The sequence below is a fragment of the Atheta coriaria genome, unplaced genomic scaffold, assembly GCF_025399875.1.
Source record: "Atheta coriaria isolate IRGN ID8LTWV9N9 unplaced genomic scaffold, Caltech_Dcor_3.1 hic_scaffold_10_pilon, whole genome shotgun sequence".
In the NCBI taxonomy this organism is placed as follows: domain Eukaryota; kingdom Metazoa; phylum Arthropoda; class Insecta; order Coleoptera; family Staphylinidae; genus Dalotia; species Dalotia coriaria.
Genome location: NW_027045452.1, coordinates 7,236,981 through 7,258,139, shown reverse-complemented (window position 1 = coordinate 7,258,139; position 21,159 = coordinate 7,236,981). Strand labels below are relative to the sequence as shown.

Genomic DNA, 21,159 nt, shown 5'->3' with positions numbered 1-21,159 from the left:
TTCGAAATTTTTTCATGAACAATACTTCCGGTTTAACTGCAATATCTTTTCCTGAATTCCGTTTTATCTTTCGCACTTTTTGGATATATGGTGCATCAATCTTTTCTCCATTGTTATTTGAATCTTCATCCTCTGACGAGGAATATTATTTTATAACTCTTTTTCTTATTCGCTTTTTTTAAATTATTAATTACTATTTCTTTTTCACTATCTGAACTAAGTGGTCTTCTTCGGTTCTTCCTCATGGGTGCAATAATTTCTATAATTTAATATTAAATTTTAAGTTTTATATTAATTAAACGTACAGGTTAATTAACTAACGCAATTGTCCCAAAAATGAGGTGGACTTGTAAATACTAATTAATTGAAATTACCTTCATCGCTGCTTTCCGACATTATCAATAATAAATACCTTGATGTAACTATAAATGGAGTTAGGCCACTTTCAAACCACACGGGTCAGTTATTCAATTAATTCGGAAAACCTATGTGTAAAAAATGTACCGTATTTTCTCTGAATATAAGCAATCTGAAGTGCGTCACTGATAAATAACATGAAGTTGTACATGTAACCATGGTAACCGGCAAAAAATTGAAAAACGGAGTTAGGTCACTTTCAAAATAAGCGGCTCATATAATACAATTGATAGCAAATATGTTCATCCTAGCGCCATCTAGTTATTAACAGTGTAACTATATTTTATAGTGTAAAAACAAATAAACAAGCATTAGAATTCAGTACCAATTAGTTTTAAATATAGTTACGCCAAATATATTTCCTGATTTCTGTCTTTAACTAAAATCCAATAAAAATGCGATGCCATTGCATGAATATCCAAATATATTCTAATATAAGGAGAATTTGCACTAAAACCAACAGAAATGCAGCAATGTGCGATAACGGATCGCGATTAAACTGACTATAGAGATAAGAACCAACCAGTTTGACTTCAGCGACGACACACGTCCAGTTAAAAACAATAACAACACCACAATGACAACATTCTATACGATCACGAGACGAAGAAATACATATCAACATAGCACACTTTGAGATAATTTAATTTCAATAGGAAACATTAAATTTTGTTCAATTTTTTATTTGCATTAGTAATTAATATTACCGATTCGCAATGTCGAGCTAGGCAAATCACAAAATTTTCAAAAAACAGTAAAAAAATCCACCTACCTTTGCAGCACCCATCTGAAGCAAAAGGAAGATGTACTTCAACAGCAATCAATTGTAGAAAACACACATTTCAAAATTTACGCACAACTGTCTAATTAGTAGCAAGTCCCACACGCGGTTAATAATTAGCACTTTTAGTGTCTGAATACAGATTGTTTACCGGATATAACACAAGTAGTAGCCGAAGTAAAATCGGAAGAAATTCACGAATCGCGGAAGACGCGCTTAACCCAACCGCCGAGACATAACTGGCTCAGCTAAGCCTGCAGCGGAATGAACAAAGACCGCAGCGCCGGCGCAATGCATGTGCATTGTTTACCCAAACTGATAGGAACCACCAGAAGAAAACAACAAAACACTAAAAATATTTCGATAAGCATACAACGTTAAGAATTATTTAAGATGTTATTATTTTCGATTCATTTTCGTTCAGATTTTGCAATTCTGTGAAACACAATTGTTCATCACTAATAATTATTTATAACTTTTTCGACTGTACAAAAATATTAAATAAATTAGACAACTTTCAAGCGGGCCGGCGCGCCCCGCCCCAAACAAGTACATCATCCGTACATATCATATACAATATATAAATAAATAAGCTGTCTTATTTTGAAATTGCTTCAAAGGCACTGCTGTTTTACAATATTTACAAGTCGTTATTCCTAGCAAAGCCTCTAAGGGGAGTCAAAGTCGATCGAACATCGTGCTCATCACTTCATCATATACAAATACATACAAGTGCGTTCAACAAAAGGTTTTTGTTTTCGTTTAGGTAGGCAAACAGTGGAATCTCGGGATCACTTTGTTTTAAAATCTATACAATCGGCTCGAAACACAGTACGCCAAAAACTATTCAGTAATAATAATGTACAAATTACAGTCAGTACGCATTAAATTGATAAACTCTAACGTTACTTCTCCTCTTCCGACGACTAACAAAGAAATACACATATATTAATTAAGGAGACAATTCCGCGCGACGTAGAGGCCTTGCTTTCGTGTTACATTTTACAAATAACAGTACAGTTAAAAAATAGAACAATATTTCGTATGACAAAATAAACGTGGCATCCTAACAGTACATAATTATTCTCCTTTCTGACTAGCAGTATTTTCTCTTAGATATTAGATTAGATTATTTATCGTCAAAAAATTAGTATCGGTCAACAGGATTACATATGCGCGTCAACAATTGTTTTACGAGGAAGTAAGCGTCGTTCGTCAGTACGTATGCGATTCGACGGTGGTCATTATTCGTCTGGATTGCGCGACAATCCAAGGCAATAACTCGATGGTGCGAGTGCGAAACGAGAAATCACTTTCGACTTGAGTATATGGTCCCACATCTACGTAAAGCACCAAAGTGTACAAGTATTACTAATGACAGTAAAACCCTTATAATGTTATCACATCGCAAGAACCGATGCTTATAAGGCGTTTTTGTTTGTGTGTGTGTTTCTAGTGTGTAGTACGTTTCGCGGTTTTAAAAAACTCTATCGATTCAAAATCGCTATCCTAGCCTAGGGCGTTAAAAAACGTTTGTGTTTATACTGGCGTATGTACTTGTTGCCGAGTAGGGTTTCATCTTACACAATGATTATTCGCATTTTGTGTGTGTGTATGTTAAAAAAGAAGTAATCTAACAAGGGGTTACGTGGTTTTCGACACTCGGTTAACAAATAATCGGTGCGTCGCTTAAAACGCGCGCACGGCAATCAATATTTCGTATTTTTGTACAGAGTAAAGTATTTTGTTGTTGCATCTCTCGTCCACAGCGCCTCTCGATCGTCGAATTGTGTTTCGCACCAGAAACGCCCTCCGAAAACGAACAATTAAACGAGTTGTATTACATTAATAGGACGGAAAGAAAGCGGCACTGCCGACGTTCGAATTCTCATCGTCATCGCTCCTGTGTTGTGTGTGGTGTGTAGTGTGAAAAAAGTCAGCCTTCTGGATTTGTTGTAGCTTAGAGTAGACGCAGACGACGACGCCGGCGGCGATGTCTACGACGGTATCACCTGCACGGCTCCAGGAGCACCTCGATCCAGCACGGACAGGACATAACATCCTGCCGCGAATACCGCGCGCCCCAGCCCTTCGCGAAGCTGATCTGCACCGAATTGGTGTCGACGGGTCCATCGCGCCGCCGGCGCGCAAAGTCCCATCCGTAGTTCGCCAGCGCCGCCTTGGTCGGATCGAACACGCAGATGCAGTGCTCGGCAGGTACTTTGGTCGGCGTCGCCGACGTCGACGACGAGACGCACGGGTCCTCCAGCGTCAGCGAGTTCACAAACACCGGATGCTCGCTGCGATTATACACCCAGATTCCGTCCTCTTCTCGTGACAGCGTTACCCCTAAAACGAATCACATCAACACATCAGTATGCAAACCAACTCATTAAAATACTAAATGCAAATTGTGCGACTGACACACGAGGCGTCCGAACGTATAATTATCAATAATTATCAATGCAAAGCGCAATTCGCTCTCTAATGCGATAACAGGCTAAGATTGTAATAATTACGCGTGCGTTAAACAAACACCGATGATTAATTGATGATAAATAATTTCACATAACAATCATTTCAAGGTAAGATAATTACCTAAACCAATTTTACACCTAGTCCGAGAGACGGAATCAGGCGGACTGAAGCTGTGCTGCGCCAGCTGTGTGAGTGACAAGCCGTCGCCGCAGGGGATGTCGCCGAAGACGTTCAGGTGCGACGCGAAGACAGGGTACTGCTCGCCGACGCGCTTCTGCTGCTCCCAGTAAGCCAGCTTACACCAGCCGCTTGAATTTACTGAAGAATCTAAAACAATCGAGAGAAAAAAAAACATTCAGTATATGATTATATTGGTGGTGTTGGTAGAGTGGCGGCGGCGGCGGCACCAGGTGGTGCGACGCTGATCGATGCGTCCGCCATGCCGCCACCTTTCGACGCCGGCAGATGGACGCCTGGCGCCATGCGCCGACGTCACGTCCCGACGTGAATTAACGCACGAGTCGAGGTCGGCGTCGCCTGATGCACCTGTCACTCTCGACCGCATTCGAATAACTCAAAATATATACAAATCTATATACTGAGTGATACAGAAAACAATCAATGTTTAAATGAAAAAAATAGTTTCCATTGTTGTAGCGTGCAACACAATGCAATTGCTGGTGGGCGGCGCGTGATTTGCATTTTTCTCATTAGCCGCGCGTCGATTGCACAATCGGCTGGAAATATTGAATCGGTCGTAAAGCTGCGAGCGCGCGCGCGTTCCAGAGGTCGATGCCATCGGGCACACCGAAGGAAGGCCGATTTCCTCAAGCTCAACATCTTCACTGCAAGACGCGCAGCGCAGCGCAGCGCGCAGCATCAGCGCAGCGCGCAGCATCAGCGCATATTTTGAATTTAAACCAATGCGAGTGACACATGTTGCGTCCATGCGTAGCATTTCCGTCATCGGGATAAAATCGGGTAGCTGGTAACGCAAAACAACCGAAAAATAAAACCACAAAACTAACGAAGGGGAATGAACATCAACACAGCGCGCTGTTGAAGTCGCGCCAACGGAAGATTTATGCCCCGGGAAAAGTGTCCAGATTAATAGACATAGTAGCGGCGAATGAATAAACAACACACTCCGTGTGTCCATGCCGATCTTGTCCATCAACAATACATAATCCGCGCGTTGCATTTGTTTCGGTCGGATACCGATTGATTGGCGATTATGTCCATTCTTGGCGCGCGCGATTCGATTCGCGTAGGACTTTTATAGCGCAGCCGTTTGCTGGCGTTACTAAAATCGAATATGACCCACATTTAATAATAAAGTTTTCATTTGCCATCGCATTTGCGCGGCCCCACGATGGCGCCAGCCGGAGTAGGTAGAATGTGTTTAGACGCGCGCCGCCGACTTTACCACCGCGCGACACACAAGGTTTTTCGAGCGTCTGGCGAGCGAATGTTACGAAGGCGTTCGACGCTAACGCCGCATAAAATATTCGATAATATCACACTCAAACACACACAACTAAAACACCTAATGCAATTGTCCAGTGTATGCGTGTGCATTTGGTTGCCTACGACTCGCTTCACTCAATGGCGATCAATTTAGGAATAAATCGGATTACAATTCAGCCATTGTAACGAATTAAACGCATTGTGCGCCGCCGGGGGATCAAAGAACTGTTGATAATGTCGGGCGCCACATTGTTGTTTTCGGTCGGCGTGTGCGTACGTGCGAAAATACGCAATGTACACATTTGTGCAAAGCGCACAAACACACACTACTCAAATCTACCGGGTGTTAAAAATAAACCCATCAATATCATTTCACGTGTACATGCGTACAATATACGAGAAACAGAGTGGCGCTACGTTTCGAAATTAAAATTTATGTTGTGTTAAATTGCGTCGTCGCGCAGAAAACAATGCGCGTCGTGAATCAATTATGCGGCGTGTATTTTTAACCAGACGCCGAGAGAGAGCGAAAAGAATTAACACGCGATTCACGGCCAAAACGACGAAAAATTGCTTTTTGCGGAAACGATCACGATCTACACACACACACATCTATATCGTATAGTAAATTATTAAAATGCGTCGTGGCTTTTAAACGCGCGCGCGCGCGTCGAAATAAACAAATAAATAATGATCGCGAAAGAGCGCATGAATTAATCAGCAGAAACGAGTTTTTATCGGACGACGTGAGTGTATAACCTTCGGCGAAGGTGTGTAGCAGCCAAAGAAGCAGCAGTAACACAGCACAGAAGAAGAAGGAATCGAAGCGAAATGCCGATGCACGGCCGTGACGTAATTCCGCGACAGAGCGCCGAAAACACGTCGCGGGCGGAAAACGCGCGTATGTGTGTGCAATCGCTGCGAGCCGCGACCGTCGATCGGCGGTAATCTTGGCGCCAGCCGTATAATGTCTATTTTTAAAACGCGTCCAAACCGAGCAAACTCGTCGACTACACTCACACACACACAATCTCCGGCTATAACGCGCGACGCGACTTCATCTTAATTGTTGTTTTTTCTCTTGCTTTGTGAACGAAATGTACAAATTTCATTCACTTCTCTACATCATATTAAACAAATAAAAATAAAAAGCAAGTTGAAATCCAAGGCGGAAGTCGTAACAACTCTCAATATGGCGTCGCGGGTTGTAGTAACACTAGTGCCACCTGTTGATTCACGCGAAAACCGAGCGCTATTAAAATGATTCGCCGACGAGGCGAAGATGCTGGACGCGCCGGGCGTTCCGCGTGCACAATAAATAACGCGTGCGAATATTTCGTTTTTGGCGCCCGCGCTCCACTCACCTCTAGAGATGAAACAAACACACCGCGCAAAAAGTATATAAATGAGAGTACGCGGAAAATGACGTAATCATCATAATATTATATCGCGGATTTTTTCCGTACATTTTATTGCTGATATTACTGCGTTTTAGTTTGTTTCTTGAATGATTGGTTGTTGGTGTAAAAGAGCGAAAAAAAAAGTGTCGGCGACATCAGTCTTCGAGCTAAATTTAGCCGTTAGGTCATTGCGATCCGTCCAGCCACAACAGCGCGGCGCCGCCGGCAAAAAGCGCTCCGCTCCGCCATACGGGGCATGTCGCGTGTACGTCGCGACACCTTGCAAAACGCAAAAGACGTCAATCGTCTCTTCCAACGCGCTACAAAACAAAACATGAACACACAAATTGCATTTTCATTAATTCATACTTAATGACCATGCACGAAAAGCATGGCGTGATAAATTTCGATTCGAGGAACCGTTGAAAAACACTCTCGCGAGTGAAATGTCGGAAAAAGTGGAAAACAAACGGCGCCGGGCCCGCGAGACGTAAACACAATCCTGGAATGGCTGGAATAATAAACTTATTACAACGCTGGCGCCAGCACAAAATAATTTTCCACACACTTACACATTAACAAGCCATTAACACTAAAACCGGCACAAAAACAGCAAAAAATCAATCCTTCCTGCATCGCAGCATGTTAACCTGTTAACGATATATCGAAAAGAAAGTGTCTCGAATGACATCACTGCGACATCAGTGTCGCGACATTAGAAAGTCGCAAAATATTCCACATTTATAAACTATATTGCTATCACCACAAGACGCAGAGAAGAAAAAAATAATAAGAAAAGAGGAAATTTATATAATAGGAAAATAAATCTATGTGTTAATAGATTTATGCGATAAATTTGTTTCGAGGCGTGCTGATGCGAACGTGTGTAACGTTGTAAAAACGTTGACATTGTCTGTGACAAATAGTGAAAACACTTTTATTCCGACGAAAAGACAAGCGTGTGCGAGATGTGCGCGCGCGCGCCAAAATCGTCCTGGATGAGCGTCAAAATAATGTTGCACTTTAGTCATTTCTAAATGTAATAACACGTTCATACAGATTGTCCAAAAACTACACAAAAACAATTAAATTATATTCATTTGAAACATGCAAAGAAATAATGCATAAAAACTTATTACATTAATGTAATTTTAAAAAACTAAAGAAAATGTTTTGATTAAATTTGTTGGCGCATGCAATCGCGTAATTTGACAATAAACGCATGTCGCCACGGCGTCCAAAAACGCCCATGCACATGCAGGACACATTCTTCGGCAATTATGTAGCTCAGCAACGATACAATGTAAGCTCATGCACGTCACAACAATCCAACTAATCAAAAACTTTATTTTCAAGACATTTCAGCGCACATCTCTGACATTTTACTGCATAAACACACATTGACGACACACCACAATGCAATAATTTCGCATCTACTTCACTTGATTGTAATTAAATAATTAAAACATAGAGATGTGTTTAATTGAATAAGCTGCGTGTGTGTTTTTGTGGTAATTCTGCGAATCCTTTGGCTAGCGCCAGCGGGTTTACACAAGCTGCAGCAGCCGAGAGAGAATATAAAATAAGTTTTATATTAGTTGTGCTATGTCGGAGTGCGAATGTGCGCGTCTATTTATAAACATGACGAGATTATTAATGCAATTATCGGCGCCGGCACCGTTCTCTCCGCCGCTATCGCCGGCGAATCGCGAAACATGTGCGCACATACCGACCGCGCGCGGCATGGGATGAACAAGTTTGCAAGTTTTTTACGTGCGCGCCGCCGCTACATGCGAAATGTTTTTCGCATTTTCTAACAGTTGGGTAACGCCATATGCACATGCATAACTTGAGCAATCATTATTTTGCCATTTCCAAGGCAGAAAGCACAAAAAAGCGCAAAAATTAAATTTCCAGAGTTATTATCATCCGAAAATGTAATTAGCAGCAAATGAGGCGACATGCGACAATAAAATAAATTGAGCAAATTGTGGCGGCGTAAAAATGCATAACAATGCGCGTGCTCGCAACATTAAAATAAAACGTATAAATACATAATCGTGTAATGCACATATTAAATATTTATAGACTATAAGCAATGTGTGCGCGAGCGCGCGTACATTAACGATGGCGCCAATTTAATTACTGCGAGTGTCGCCGCGTGAAAAGGGAACAAAGTATTTAATTGAAAGGTAAATAAAAAAATATAAGTCAATGAACACAAGTTGAGAATTTTCAAGTCAAACACATAAAAGTAAGGAAATAGATGTCACATAACTTGTAATATTTAATATGCGGTAGGTATCATTAAAAGCGTATCATCATAAAATACCTGTGTTCAACCTGTACCTGGGTTGCGACTTTTCACTTTTAATACATATGCAGTTGCATTGCACCGGGGGAAAAAAGCGCGGCTGGCGCACTCGAAAACTTGAACTCATTACGGATTGCGAGACATGCGCGCCGCATGTCTGGCGCCACAGCTCAAACAAGGACGGACGCTATCGCCGCCGACTACACAGAATATATCGAAATCTGTCCCACGCATTCACTCCCAGTCGGCATTCGCATAAATTACGCTTGGAAAACGTACAAAATTGCAAAAATTGGTCGATAACATAAATCAAACAAAAAAACGAACAAAAACTTTTTTTAAAACATCAATAGATGGCGCTAGAGTCAAGAGGCGGAGCTTAAAATGACTTAATACGCATTTTACCTTTAAAATTATCAAAATTTCAGTGATAATTACCGAAAAATCAATAAATTACGCTTGGAAATCGTACAAAATCGCAAAAATTGGTCGATAACATAAATCAAACAAAAGAAACTAACAAAAACCTTTTTTTAAACATCGATAGATGGCGCCAGCGTCAAGAGGCGGAGCTTAAAATGACTTAATACGCATTTTATCATTAAAATTATGAAAATTTCAGTGAAAATTACCGAAAAATCCATAAATTACGCTTGGAAATCGTACAAAATCGCAAAAATTGGTCGATTACATAAATCAAACAAAAGAAACTAACAAAAACCTTTTTTTAAACATCGATAGATGGCGCCAGCGTCAAGAGGCGGAGCTTATAATGACTTAATACGCATTTTATCATTAAAATTATGAAAATTTCAGTGATAATTACCGAAAAATCCATAAATTACGCTTGGAAATCGTACAAAATCGCAAAAATTGGTCGATAACATAAATCAAACAAAAAAAACTTTTTAAAACATCAATAGATGGCGCCAGAGTCAAGAGGAGGAGCTTAAACCGGTACTACACGTAATTTATCATCAAAATGATAAAAATTCACCCGGATTACCAAAAAAATCGTATTAAATAATTGAGATAAAACTAGTTTTAAGTAAAAAAATATTCCATATTCCATGACCAGGATTAATTAAGTGAGGTACACGTACTTGAGTCATAATGATAATATTTTAAGCCAAATACAACCGCCAACCGCCACTTTATCCATCGCGATCTTGATATACAAAAGTGATAACGCACGATTTCGGCAAACAACTCGACAAAAACTTGTAATCAAATAATCTCTGTAAACTTAGAATCAATATTATCCCACAACTGTTATATTAAACCCGCCCCCCGGAGGAATAATCAAGTTCACACACTTGAAATCAATAAAAATCAATCATTTCTACTACGAGAAATGAATCACAATGAATCACAAATTTTCGAATTCGATTTTTTTCCGTCGCGAAACACTGTATAAATGTTGTAGAGAGAAGTAGCAAAAAACAAATTACGCCATGCTATTTATAAATCAGGCGCCAGCCGCAGTGGCTTGTTTATAATAAACATCAGGCTCGAGGAGAGGCCGATGCTGTGTGTGCGCACAGAAACGCAAATACACACACTCACATAGAGATATATACGAGAGAGGCTTGAGAGCAAGGCATGGCAAGACATCGCGGAAAAATATTATCCTTCGCTGTGCGCGCCGAATGTTTAGAAAACTAATAAACCATCAAAGTCTAAACTCGCGGCGTAGACTTAACCGCAGCGTTCTCTGACTCATTCAAGAGTTTAATTTAGGTCGGAGTGAGACGCGCGCGTCGAACACCCTGTATGCATTGGGCTACCAGTTTGGAAAACGACTTCGCTGTGCTTCTCTGTGTGCACTGGCGCACAAACCAGTTATAGAGGTTTGGAAATAATAATCAATTTGAATTTTGCTACATTAGAAGAATCTGCAAGTGATTCTATTGTTAAAAATTACAAAAATAGATAAAAACTAAGGTTATGTAAGTTTTTAGAGGTTAAATAGGTTAAAAATAAGGTTATGTTGTGTATTTATGTAGAAAAATTAAATTTTTGGTGCGATTTTTATGAATTTTTGATATTTTAAAGCTTTGTAATGATTTTATTGATGTTTAACAGTATATAGTGTATGGAGCATCGATGGAAAACGATAGATTCGAGTTCGGCGAGCTTGCTGGGCATGGCCGCATGCGCGGAGGCTTGGTCACCTTGAATCGGTGAGGCCCGGCATCTCACATCTCGCGCTCCGACCGAACGAGTTAACATCTCGCGAAGAAACTACAACTTTGTGTTCGAATCCTTAGACACAACACACTTGAAAACGATTCTAAATTCAATAAATCGCAAAATATCAACAGGAAAAAATAATATTTTTAACCAATTAAATATTAAATATTAAATTTATCCAACAAAGGTGACCGCAAGAAACCAAGACCAGCAAATTAAAGAAAGACATGATGTCATTCCGTTTGTATTTCGTCGTTTCTAATTCGATGTCGCGCATATTTAATAAGATTTTTTTTTATTCTTACCTTCGCCGCTGGTCGTCAGTGAGCCGATGAATGAATCCCTAAAGACTATAGAAGCTTCGCTTGGTGCTCGGTCTAAAATAAAAACAGAAAAAACAATGTCAAACAATGTAGAAGTGGAAATATGTATTTTTATAACTAATAAATATTATTAGGTATTACCATTGCGTACTTATAAATAAACATAAACGTGTACGTTAAGCTGTCGCTCGCATGTGACAATAAAACAAATCGCATTTTACTCCGGTTTCATTCATATTTTCAAATTTATGCGCCGTGTTATTACAATGTTGTATTATTGGATTATTAATCAAGACACCGGCCGCAAACCAAACCAGTTTGCACAATTTATAAATAAATTACACTTATTTATTTGTGTCCGGCTGCAATCTCAAAAACAAACAAATAATAAATAACTAAATAAGAGTTCATTGTTCGTGTGGTTGAAAAAAATATGCACGGACACATTCCAGAACTATTTCAGGAAATAATGAACTGCACTGCATTGCAATGCAATGCAATGCGGTAATTACACGTGCATAAAAATACAATAATATATGGCGTAATAAATATTCCTCCGCGGTTCTCACATTAATTAAACGTCTTCGAGCGCAATTTGTACCGTTGGATATAAATCCGACGTAAAACGAAATTAAACCGCGGTAAATAATGAATATTTTGACATTTTCGTTGATAATAAATGCATATATACTCATATGCGCGACTATGTGGTGTTTGTTAGCCTGTTCACGATGCCGCTACCCTCTGTGGCCGCGCGCTTCGACGCTTAATCAGTTGACACAGCAGTTTAATTAACTTTAATTGCGCTGGCATTCGACTGATGCGAATGTCGGCATCAGACAACAGCAGATTTTACAATAAATTCTAATCGCCGGCGTATTGAATTAATTTATGTTTAGAACAAAGCCGATTGAAACTTTTCAAAGCTTCAATTAATATTCCTAGTGCTAAGTACTAAGTAAGTCACTTAACACCAACTTGCTAATAATATTTTAAATGTTGCAGTTTTTAAGCATTAAGCATTTGTGTTGATTGATGAAATTATGCGGGGAATTTAAGTCCTTGTCGCACGTGTGTGCGATGACACATCAAAGGATCAAAGCAATCCGCCGATGGGTTAGAATAATGCGCATTGCAAAATTAAAAACCGCAGCGTGTAAACACATATAGGTACACCGTGTTGGCGTTAATTATATTCGATGAATTTATGAGCGCATAAATTTCGGGTTGCACGTATAAAAATTAAAAAATAACCGACAGGGAAGTTTAGGCGCCAGATTCGTGATTCATTCATGAATAATGAACCGGTGAGCAAGAAACCAAGCGTAAAATCATCGGAGCATCATATAATACCAACTGTAGTTGAAAGGGATGAAAAAAAAAAAAGAAAAAGAAGAAGGGTGCTGTGACACGGTTACAAGTTCTATTGTTGGAAATAGAATAGACGATAGAAGAGGAAAGAATATGGCACCGTGGCATGATATTTAGACCTTGTTTGATTGTCTCCTTGAATGAATACGTTGGTGCCAGACCCCAGACCCCCATTTTCGTTGCGGGCGTGAGCATGAGGCGCCAGCCACTGTCGCCAGGCCACTCAACGCACCCGCCACTTGTCTGGGCACTGAGTCAGACGGTTCACAAAACCATGGAACGCACAAAACAAACAAACAAAAAAGAAGAAAATAAAAATCTAATTGGAAGTCTAATCGCTAATATAGAATGTACAGGAAGAAGTTAGAATATTACCATAAAGAAGCATCAGACACAAGATGCAACATCGTGATAACCTCTCATTCCTTTTGAGAGTTCACCAAGGTGTGAGACGGAAGAACCAACTGTACTTTGCAAGACATTTTCATAATTATTACACAAAGATACTAAAAACATACAAAGTGTCCATGTAATATTCCACAGTGAAAAAATGATGAGTTGATAATTAAAGTACAAGTGTTTCCATTTTATATTCGCCTTGTATAAAATGCATGAATGAGCAAATACAGCAAGATGCAAAGATATGCGCATGGCGTGCGAGTGTCGCACAAAGAAGTAAAGAGCCCGGCCGGAGAGAGAGGCGCCAGGAAATATAACGTAATGGCCGTAAATAACGGGCCTCCGGAGATTGTCCGTCGCGGTCGCCGCGCGCCCGATGCACTCACAAACCGACCGAAGAAGAGAAGAAGAAGCGAAGAACTCTTTCACACCGCGCGCGACCGACCGAGGGGATTAGTAACAATGTGCAACACACTGCACAAACATTTTATAGGTGAACATTCTTCTCTCCTCACTACTCACTTCACAGCCAAAGTCGAAGATTATGAATGTTTTACTAGATATTATGCTTTTTATGTGTGACTAGACGATATGTGATGATCTGGCAACACTGCGCGACTGTTTGCTCAGTAAAGTGCTTCTTTTTCTTCTTCTCCACTCTCTCGAGAGTCAGTTGTGTTTGTTTTGTTAGCGTGGAATCTCAAGAGCGTGTTGTTTCAGCTCAACATCTACAGTCCCTAAACACAAATATTTGCTGATAACGAGATTAACGTCACATATTTAGGCTCCGATCTAGTATTTATCGTTTGCGTAATTAAGCTGCGATTTGTTGTGCGTTTTGTGTGAGAGAATTATCCAGGATCCGAAACATAAATCACGAACCGAGGCCCCCAAACACACAACACGAGCGCCGGAGAGATTATCGAATGTGGAGTGTGTGGCATGATCACGCTGTGGCATGGAAAACGTTATCGCTATCGTTTGTTTTCGTTCGCAACGCAGCACCACACAACTCTTCGAAAATTAATATTTAATAACATCACATAATATTCAATTAACTGCTTTCAACTGCAAATTGCTCAAAATATTATCTTTCAGAGATTTATGTGCACATGTTTTTTTTTTCGGGGTGATGCAAAGCGTTGATTTTTTTGTTTTTGTTTAATGTATTTAATTTGTTTAGCTTAGCAGTGCGCGCGCGCGCGCCTGCCTCGCTGACGTCGAGTTTATTTAGACAAGCAGTTTGTTTTCACAATGGTGGAGCACATTCGCCGCATTCCGGCAAAGTACGTTCCATACAAGAAATCAACGCCGAGGCGACAACGACCGACATCGACGGAGCTGTCGAGTTCAATTCATAACACACAACAAGCCAGACATGTTGTGTTCACATAAATACACGAATAATTATATTGCCTAATCGATTTGAATAATCATAACGCATAAAATTCATTCAGAAAGAAACAAAAATACATTCTCACGTGCTACTTTTTAAAATTTAAACATTTTGTTACACGGTTATCTTGTATGCTTGTAAACACATCCCGAATGTTTTCCCTTGACGATGTTACTGCTGCTGCTGTTGCTGGTGCAGAGAAGAACGCCGTGCGCGCAATGCAATGCGGCTGTGATGATGATGTTTAAAAATAAATTGAAACTTGAGCATTGTGTGCCGCCACGAACGAAAACACTCTCACACGCTGACAAACACACATAGTATGACCGACACAGAGCCCTACAGAAGCGATAGCGAGTGCGTTTCATTGTTGACGACGCTGACAACGCGCAAACGCCTATTCCCGTCACGTTTACACACGTTGACATCACGCCATCCGAGTTGTAGAGCCACAGTCACTGAAACCAGGAGTGTGACTCCAACTTGACTTAACTTAAGTCTTCAAATTATAAATAATTTTTTACTTTTTCACGATTTGCGCAGTGTGTAAATAGTTTTATTTAATTTTACTTAAGTACATGTACAGCGGCTACTTGACTTAAGTTAAGTCAAGTCCAAAGGACTAGGTGCGCGCGTTCCATCGATGGCGACCTTGATGACGCTCGTAAAGCACACACAGCGCTCACCTAAGCTGTATGCAAAAGAATGCGCGATGTGCGTTTTAAAATTCGCGACACACCGTCGCCAGAGGACATTGCGCTTTGTAAATACAAACAATCGACTGCAAGTAACATTTAAAGAGACACTCACCTTCAGGTTTAAAACTATCCATGGCACAGTGTGAATAAGGTGGCGGTGGAGAATCTGCAAAAAAACAAATAAAATTGTATTAGTACATATTAAAATGCTGACGTGGAACTTCCAGCGTTGATAAACCGAACCGAGCGCGCAGACTATTTGTGTAATTAGAAAATGTAAACTCTGGTGAATGTATGCAGAGATTATATTGCATCGCAAGAAAATACTCAGCATGTGTCGACCATGTGTTTTTTACACACATACACATCCACCGGACGTAAACCCAGCCGCCATCTTGATTCATATCAATAAACAAAATAATATTAAAAGGAGTGAATATACATTTTTAGTTCGGTTTTTTTTTCACGGCGCCGAAAATTCAGCTCGTAAAATTTAAAGTGCGCTTCGTCTCGGCTTTGTTAACGCACGAAACGCTTACCATCCTGGCATGTTTCGCGTTTTAATGCGCGTGACATGCGTTAACATGTCGCAAACAGCCGGCGAGCGGGCGCCGGCGCGTGATTTTTTCGATTTTCCAAATTTTCCAAAACCACTTTACCCAAACACGCTTTTTATGATCGTTTTACGACAATTTTTAATATACACACGCAGCGAAATTTTAGAAGATGTCATAATATAAATGTACGATAAATTTACGACTTGGACGTAATTAAGTCACACAGATGTGCCCCACCAGAAACCTAAAAATTCACTCTTTTTGATATACGAGCGAACACACAACAAAATATTAAGAAGAAAACTTTCTTGTAATCGCACACTTTGCGTAGCAAGCGAGGTATTAATAGGAAAGAGTACGTGTGGGTGTTGCGGCGACAACCACTTCGTGCCTCCGCAAAACACACGCACGTCGTTCACCTTAAACTTAACTTCTCACTTCGATTTTTGACTTTTATTAATATGCTTTTAACGTCGAGCTAAAATATTGATGTTCGCATCTCTCGCCCATGGCAACCGATCAAAAAATAAAACGTTTAAAAACTATTTCCGCTTTTCTAGATTATCACTCAAAAAAAGAAGAAATTTTTAGATAGTGAATAGAATAAATTAAATTTTTGGCAATTGTGCAGTTTTTTTGTCTAAAACAATCAAATCAGATAAAAATAAAAGAAAAAAATGTGCAACGTTTGCCCCTGAACATTTATTGACCATATGTAATCGACTGATTTATCACCGTGCAATAAATCGCAATAATAATTTCAAGCGAAAACATGCGCGATATCAGCCTCAGTGAGGCCTATGAAGGGTTTCCTCTCTGTGGCGGAGGCACCCACCCGTGTTGACTGATTCATTCGAGTGTGTATCTATCAATAGATCCACTGTGGTTCACGTTACGCAACTGTCATCCATCCAGTACGGCGCAAATTTCAATTTCAAGTTCGAACTGGTTCGCCTGTGTGCGTGCACACCTCGCTCTGGCAATAGTCGCAATAAATCTACGCGTAGATTGTTCAATGTGTTGAAAAGCGGGGCGAGCTTTACGACGTGGCGAAACCTTTTGTCTGATTTGTGCGTTCACGTGCGCGCGGGCAGATAAATCACTGTGCCCGGAGACATAGTATAAGACTAGAGAGCGCGGATCATGTAGCTAGAGGATTTCTGGGATGTATGCAACAAGTGGGAATCCAACCGGGGGAGATATCTGCTCAGCGTCGGGACGCGCCGAGACTGAGAATAACCAGATCAAAACAAAGACGCCAAGAATAGACTGGAATTTCGCCGCAAATCTGTTTCTGTCCCAGGCTAGAAATAATGTTGGAATGTGACATTTCCGACCCATGACCCATGAGTTAGTAAAACTGCAGAAGAGAAAAATGAAGCCTGTACTTCAGAGGTCGGGCTTTTATAAAAAAGCGACCCACTTAAAAAAATTAACTCCAACAGGCCGTGCCTAACTATATCAGAGTAAGCGAGACAAACGAGAAATAATTCTCAACGATGATGATGATGATGATGATGATGATGACGATGGTCGAGGCCCGCGCGTTGAGTGGTTCGGGCAGATAACGACGGCGCCAGGCTCTCGGGAGCCCCAATTCCGCCGCACCGAGCGCCGAGACCTGGGTGGGCACACGCGGCCCCAACGCACGACCAAACCGTTTCGCTCTCTGTGAAACCACATACCGAGTGTTACCTGCACACCAACCTCAACCATATAAAACAAATTCAACAATCACCAAGAACACTCGGTGTGTGTGGGCATTCGCCGCGAGATGCGTATAATTGTGGAGAAAGAGAACCGGTGGGTTCTCATAACTCTGCGCGCCAGCGAGTGTCTGACCCCCAGCGCACCAGCGGGTCGAAGCGAGACGCCGGATGAAAGATGCACCTGAAGCCGGTTGGCGTGCGCGCACGTTGGAGGCATTCCTTTGGTCCTCTCTCGGCGCGATTTTTTCTTCGTTTTGTGGCGCATTGTTTCGTGCCGTCTATGTATTTAACTTAACAACGCCGGCGTGCCATTAAGGCCGCAGCCGTGGCCACGAGCATGGCAGTTTGTTTAGTAATTACTCATTTAAAAAATATTTTTACAGGCCTACAGAACATCGCCCATCATTAACTTGACGGTTTCACCAACAACCAACAAACCACAAACGGAAAATACCCACACACACACACACACACACGAATAAAATACTTTTAAATAATAAAATTTCAAAAGTCGTATAAATGTCGCATATTTGCACTTGAGACTCACGCCAATGTGTAGTTTTTGTATTCACATTTATATGGTGAGATAATTCCGCTTTTGTTTGGTTTTATTTGTGGCGGTGTCGGCTATCTAAAGTGCGCCCCACATCGCCCAGCATTTTATCAGCCACTCGGGTTTAATCTCTTCGCGCCGCAGCACTTTAAGAGGCGCCTAACGCATTTCCGCCATTATCATTTCCGAAATGACGAAGAAATCAACACGAATTATGTAAATTAGTCCCACGACCCAAGAGATAGAGTCCGAAAGCACTTATTGCAGTCAAAGTAAGTAGAAAAATAACTTTAAAACCCTTCAGATATCCTCGAAACCATTAGCGAAAGAAAGTGCAAGTATTAAGCAAGCTGAGCAAATATTTCGCCATATTCGGAGTGGCGGTGTCACTTCCCAGTCGTCCAGCTGACAGCAATTATCATTAGCCACTCATCTACATCATTGTGGGATGCGCACCTGGTGCGGAATAGACATTCCCACGAATGTGCGAACTTGGAACCACTTTGCTCCTGAACTGTTTAACCAGCTAAGTAAACTTATCTGCACTCCAGAATTTCAGCATCCCAGGCAGTTAATGAACATATTTTCCGTTTCCACCCTATTAGAATTTTTCTCTTCTTTTATTTTTATATTTTTGTTTTTGAGAACTTGGCTGGGCAGAATGGAATGTGGAATTCCAATTTGCTCGCACGAACACAATTATGTCAGACGCAGCCTTGAAACCTTCGAAAATTAAAAATAATAACCAAAGACTACGACCGACCAGAGAGACGAGAGACAGGAGATAGAAGTGCAACACAACCGCCGTGTTTGTTCTTCATTTATTCTGCTCACTTGCCATCGACGGCCAGAAGGGGAAGACCGAGACGAAGAAGCACTTTAAGTACACACTCGAAAGGTAAGTACTTATAGGTACAGCTAAAGTCGTTAGGATGCTCCTCACTCTTCAGATATGAACATATGAGTATGTCTATACTGAGTGTACCAGAAAAATCAACTACAAATTTAAATTTTTTTTAAATTCGTAATTCTCCATCGTAAAATTTGCTCTTTTGAGGGAAAGCGCCGCGCTTGAAGAATTGGCGTCGTTCTCGGAAAGAGCACTTGTGGCCAAACGAAAAGTGGATGCGTTCGCGCGGTATGCGTGTGCGTGTGCACATACCCGAAGGCATCCGAAGTGTATCATTAAAAAAGAAAACGGAGCGTGGGTCTGGCGCGCCGGTATCTCTTCAGCGAGCGTGCATGGTCGCCGAGACGTTCTTGGAAGTCTCGATGGAATCCGGACGGTGGGACGGACACGAGAAGCGGATGAATGCGCGACGAGAACGAAAGACCCGAAGAGACTCGTCTTCGTCGTCCATCCACACTCGTTGATGAGTTTTTCGAGTACGCATTTAAGTTGCGTTTCATGTTCCACGTAAAACATCCAACATAACCCAAGAAAACAATGTTGGCGCAATAAATACAATTGTAATTAATACAAGCGCTAAATACATTCACGTAGGTTGTAAAAATGAATGAAAAAACTCATTGATGATGAATGAAACCTAAATTAATTAACGCTCTGACGTGTTTGTTTATCGAAAGCCTTTGTTTGTTTATTCTTTTCGGGCGATCGATGTCATGAATGAATCCCACACATGTCCATTATGACTTAAGTCACTTAAGTGAACTTTTCGCTTACCTGGTTGACAGAGACGACTCCAGTGATAAGGATTACAGCAAATATAGACCGGATCAACAGCAGACCGACACTCGGGCATCCTGCGCAGCTCGGCGGCATGCCGCAGATCAGCCCACCGGTACAGCTGGCAACAGAGCACGTGCGGCTCGCGTTCGCAATCGCGCGCCAGCAGCACGCAATTGGTGGCGCTCTGCCCGCGTCCGGCGACGGCGGTCATCAGCATCTCGAGCTGATTGATGTTGAGCGGCTTGAACAGCTGCTCGTCGACGCGCTCATCACCGCCGCCGCCTCCTGCACCACCACCACCAAGTCTATTATGATGGTTGTGGTGGTTGTTCTGCAGCAATTGCTGCTGTTGGTGGTCTTCAATCGTACGCCTAGCTTCATGACTCTGTTTCTGGCGCGCCGCCTTCAGCTGTCTAATCAGTTTGCTCCGTCTGCTCCGAAACATGAACATTAAACAATCTTCCTCGCGCCGCGCGTCGTCGTGATCTGACCAGCATTTGGGTGCCACTACGTTGAAATCCCACGGAGCGTTGATGCGAAACGTTGAGCGTACGCAGCGGCGGACGCGCGCTGTGCTCACGAATATTCCTGCTGCTGGCGCTGCCACCGCCGCCTCTAGTACTCGTAGTAGTAGTAATAGTCGTAATCGTCGTTGGGGTCAGTTGGCCGGGTAGCTTGTTGTTTACGCGTTGCCGTGGTAATAATAACAATGACGCTAAAGGCGCTAAAGATAGAGCACTCGGGTCACTCGGCGCGCGCGTCCGTCAAACAGAAAAAAAACGTAGCGTAAAACAAAAACACTATCACCACTGGATGCATTCAATCATTTTATTATTCCACCAAGTTGTTGGTCGTCTTCGGCACTGTACACTGTGTATTGAGAAATAAATGTGGATGTAGGTTGTTGGTAGGTAGGCACACTAGACAGGAGGAGGCACACGTTGTTGTTGTTGTGTTAAAACACGCGTTTGTTGTAAAATATCAGCAATTTCGAGCGCGTATCGCGGAAAATCAAAAGAAATGCGCTCGGATTGTGTGCGTTTTGTGGGTGCGCGCGTACCGTTTGCGGACGCACGCGAGGCACACGTATCACGTCGGCTGTCGTCGTTAGACTGGCGGAGTGGTGAACGCGCACCGCGCCGGCAGTCGTGCTGCGCTTGACGCGCCTACAGCGGCATTCGTTCGAACGATACACACACCAGTCACCAACGTATGATCACACCACACTACCAACATACAGGGTAAACAGAAAAAACATAACCCAACAAAAAATAAAAATTACACAAACCAAATATTTTTATCATCACAAAAAACTTCTAAAATAATAAAAATAAAACAAAAAATAAATTTTAAAATAAAAATTTATTTATTTTAATTTTTTATATTAAAGAAATGGTTTAAAGAAGATATGAA

At 41.5% G+C, this 21,159-nt stretch overlaps 1 protein-coding gene and 1 long non-coding RNA gene across 2 annotated transcripts; both read right to left on the bottom strand.

Annotated features, from left to right (window-relative positions):
- Positions 1 to 76: 76 nt before the first annotated feature.
- Positions 77 to 615, bottom strand: LOC135800642 (uncharacterized). Its single transcript, XR_010550204.1, has 2 exons — positions 375 to 615; positions 77 to 259 (listed from the first exon to the last, which is right to left on the bottom strand). It is a non-coding gene; the product is annotated as an uncharacterized lncRNA (long non-coding RNA).
- Positions 616 to 1,580: 965 nt separating this feature from the next.
- Positions 1,581 to 20,919, bottom strand: Dad (Daughters against dpp). Its single transcript, XM_065313983.1, has 5 exons — positions 19,741 to 20,919; positions 15,350 to 15,403; positions 11,356 to 11,427; positions 3,797 to 4,003; positions 1,581 to 3,547 (listed from the first exon to the last, which is right to left on the bottom strand). The coding sequence occupies exons 1-5, from the start codon at positions 20,195 to 20,197 to the stop codon at positions 3,207 to 3,209; spliced, it is 1,131 nt and encodes a 376-aa protein (XP_065170055.1). The 5' UTR covers positions 20,198 to 20,919; the 3' UTR covers positions 1,581 to 3,206.
- Between the last annotated feature and the right edge of the window lie 240 nt (positions 20,920 to 21,159).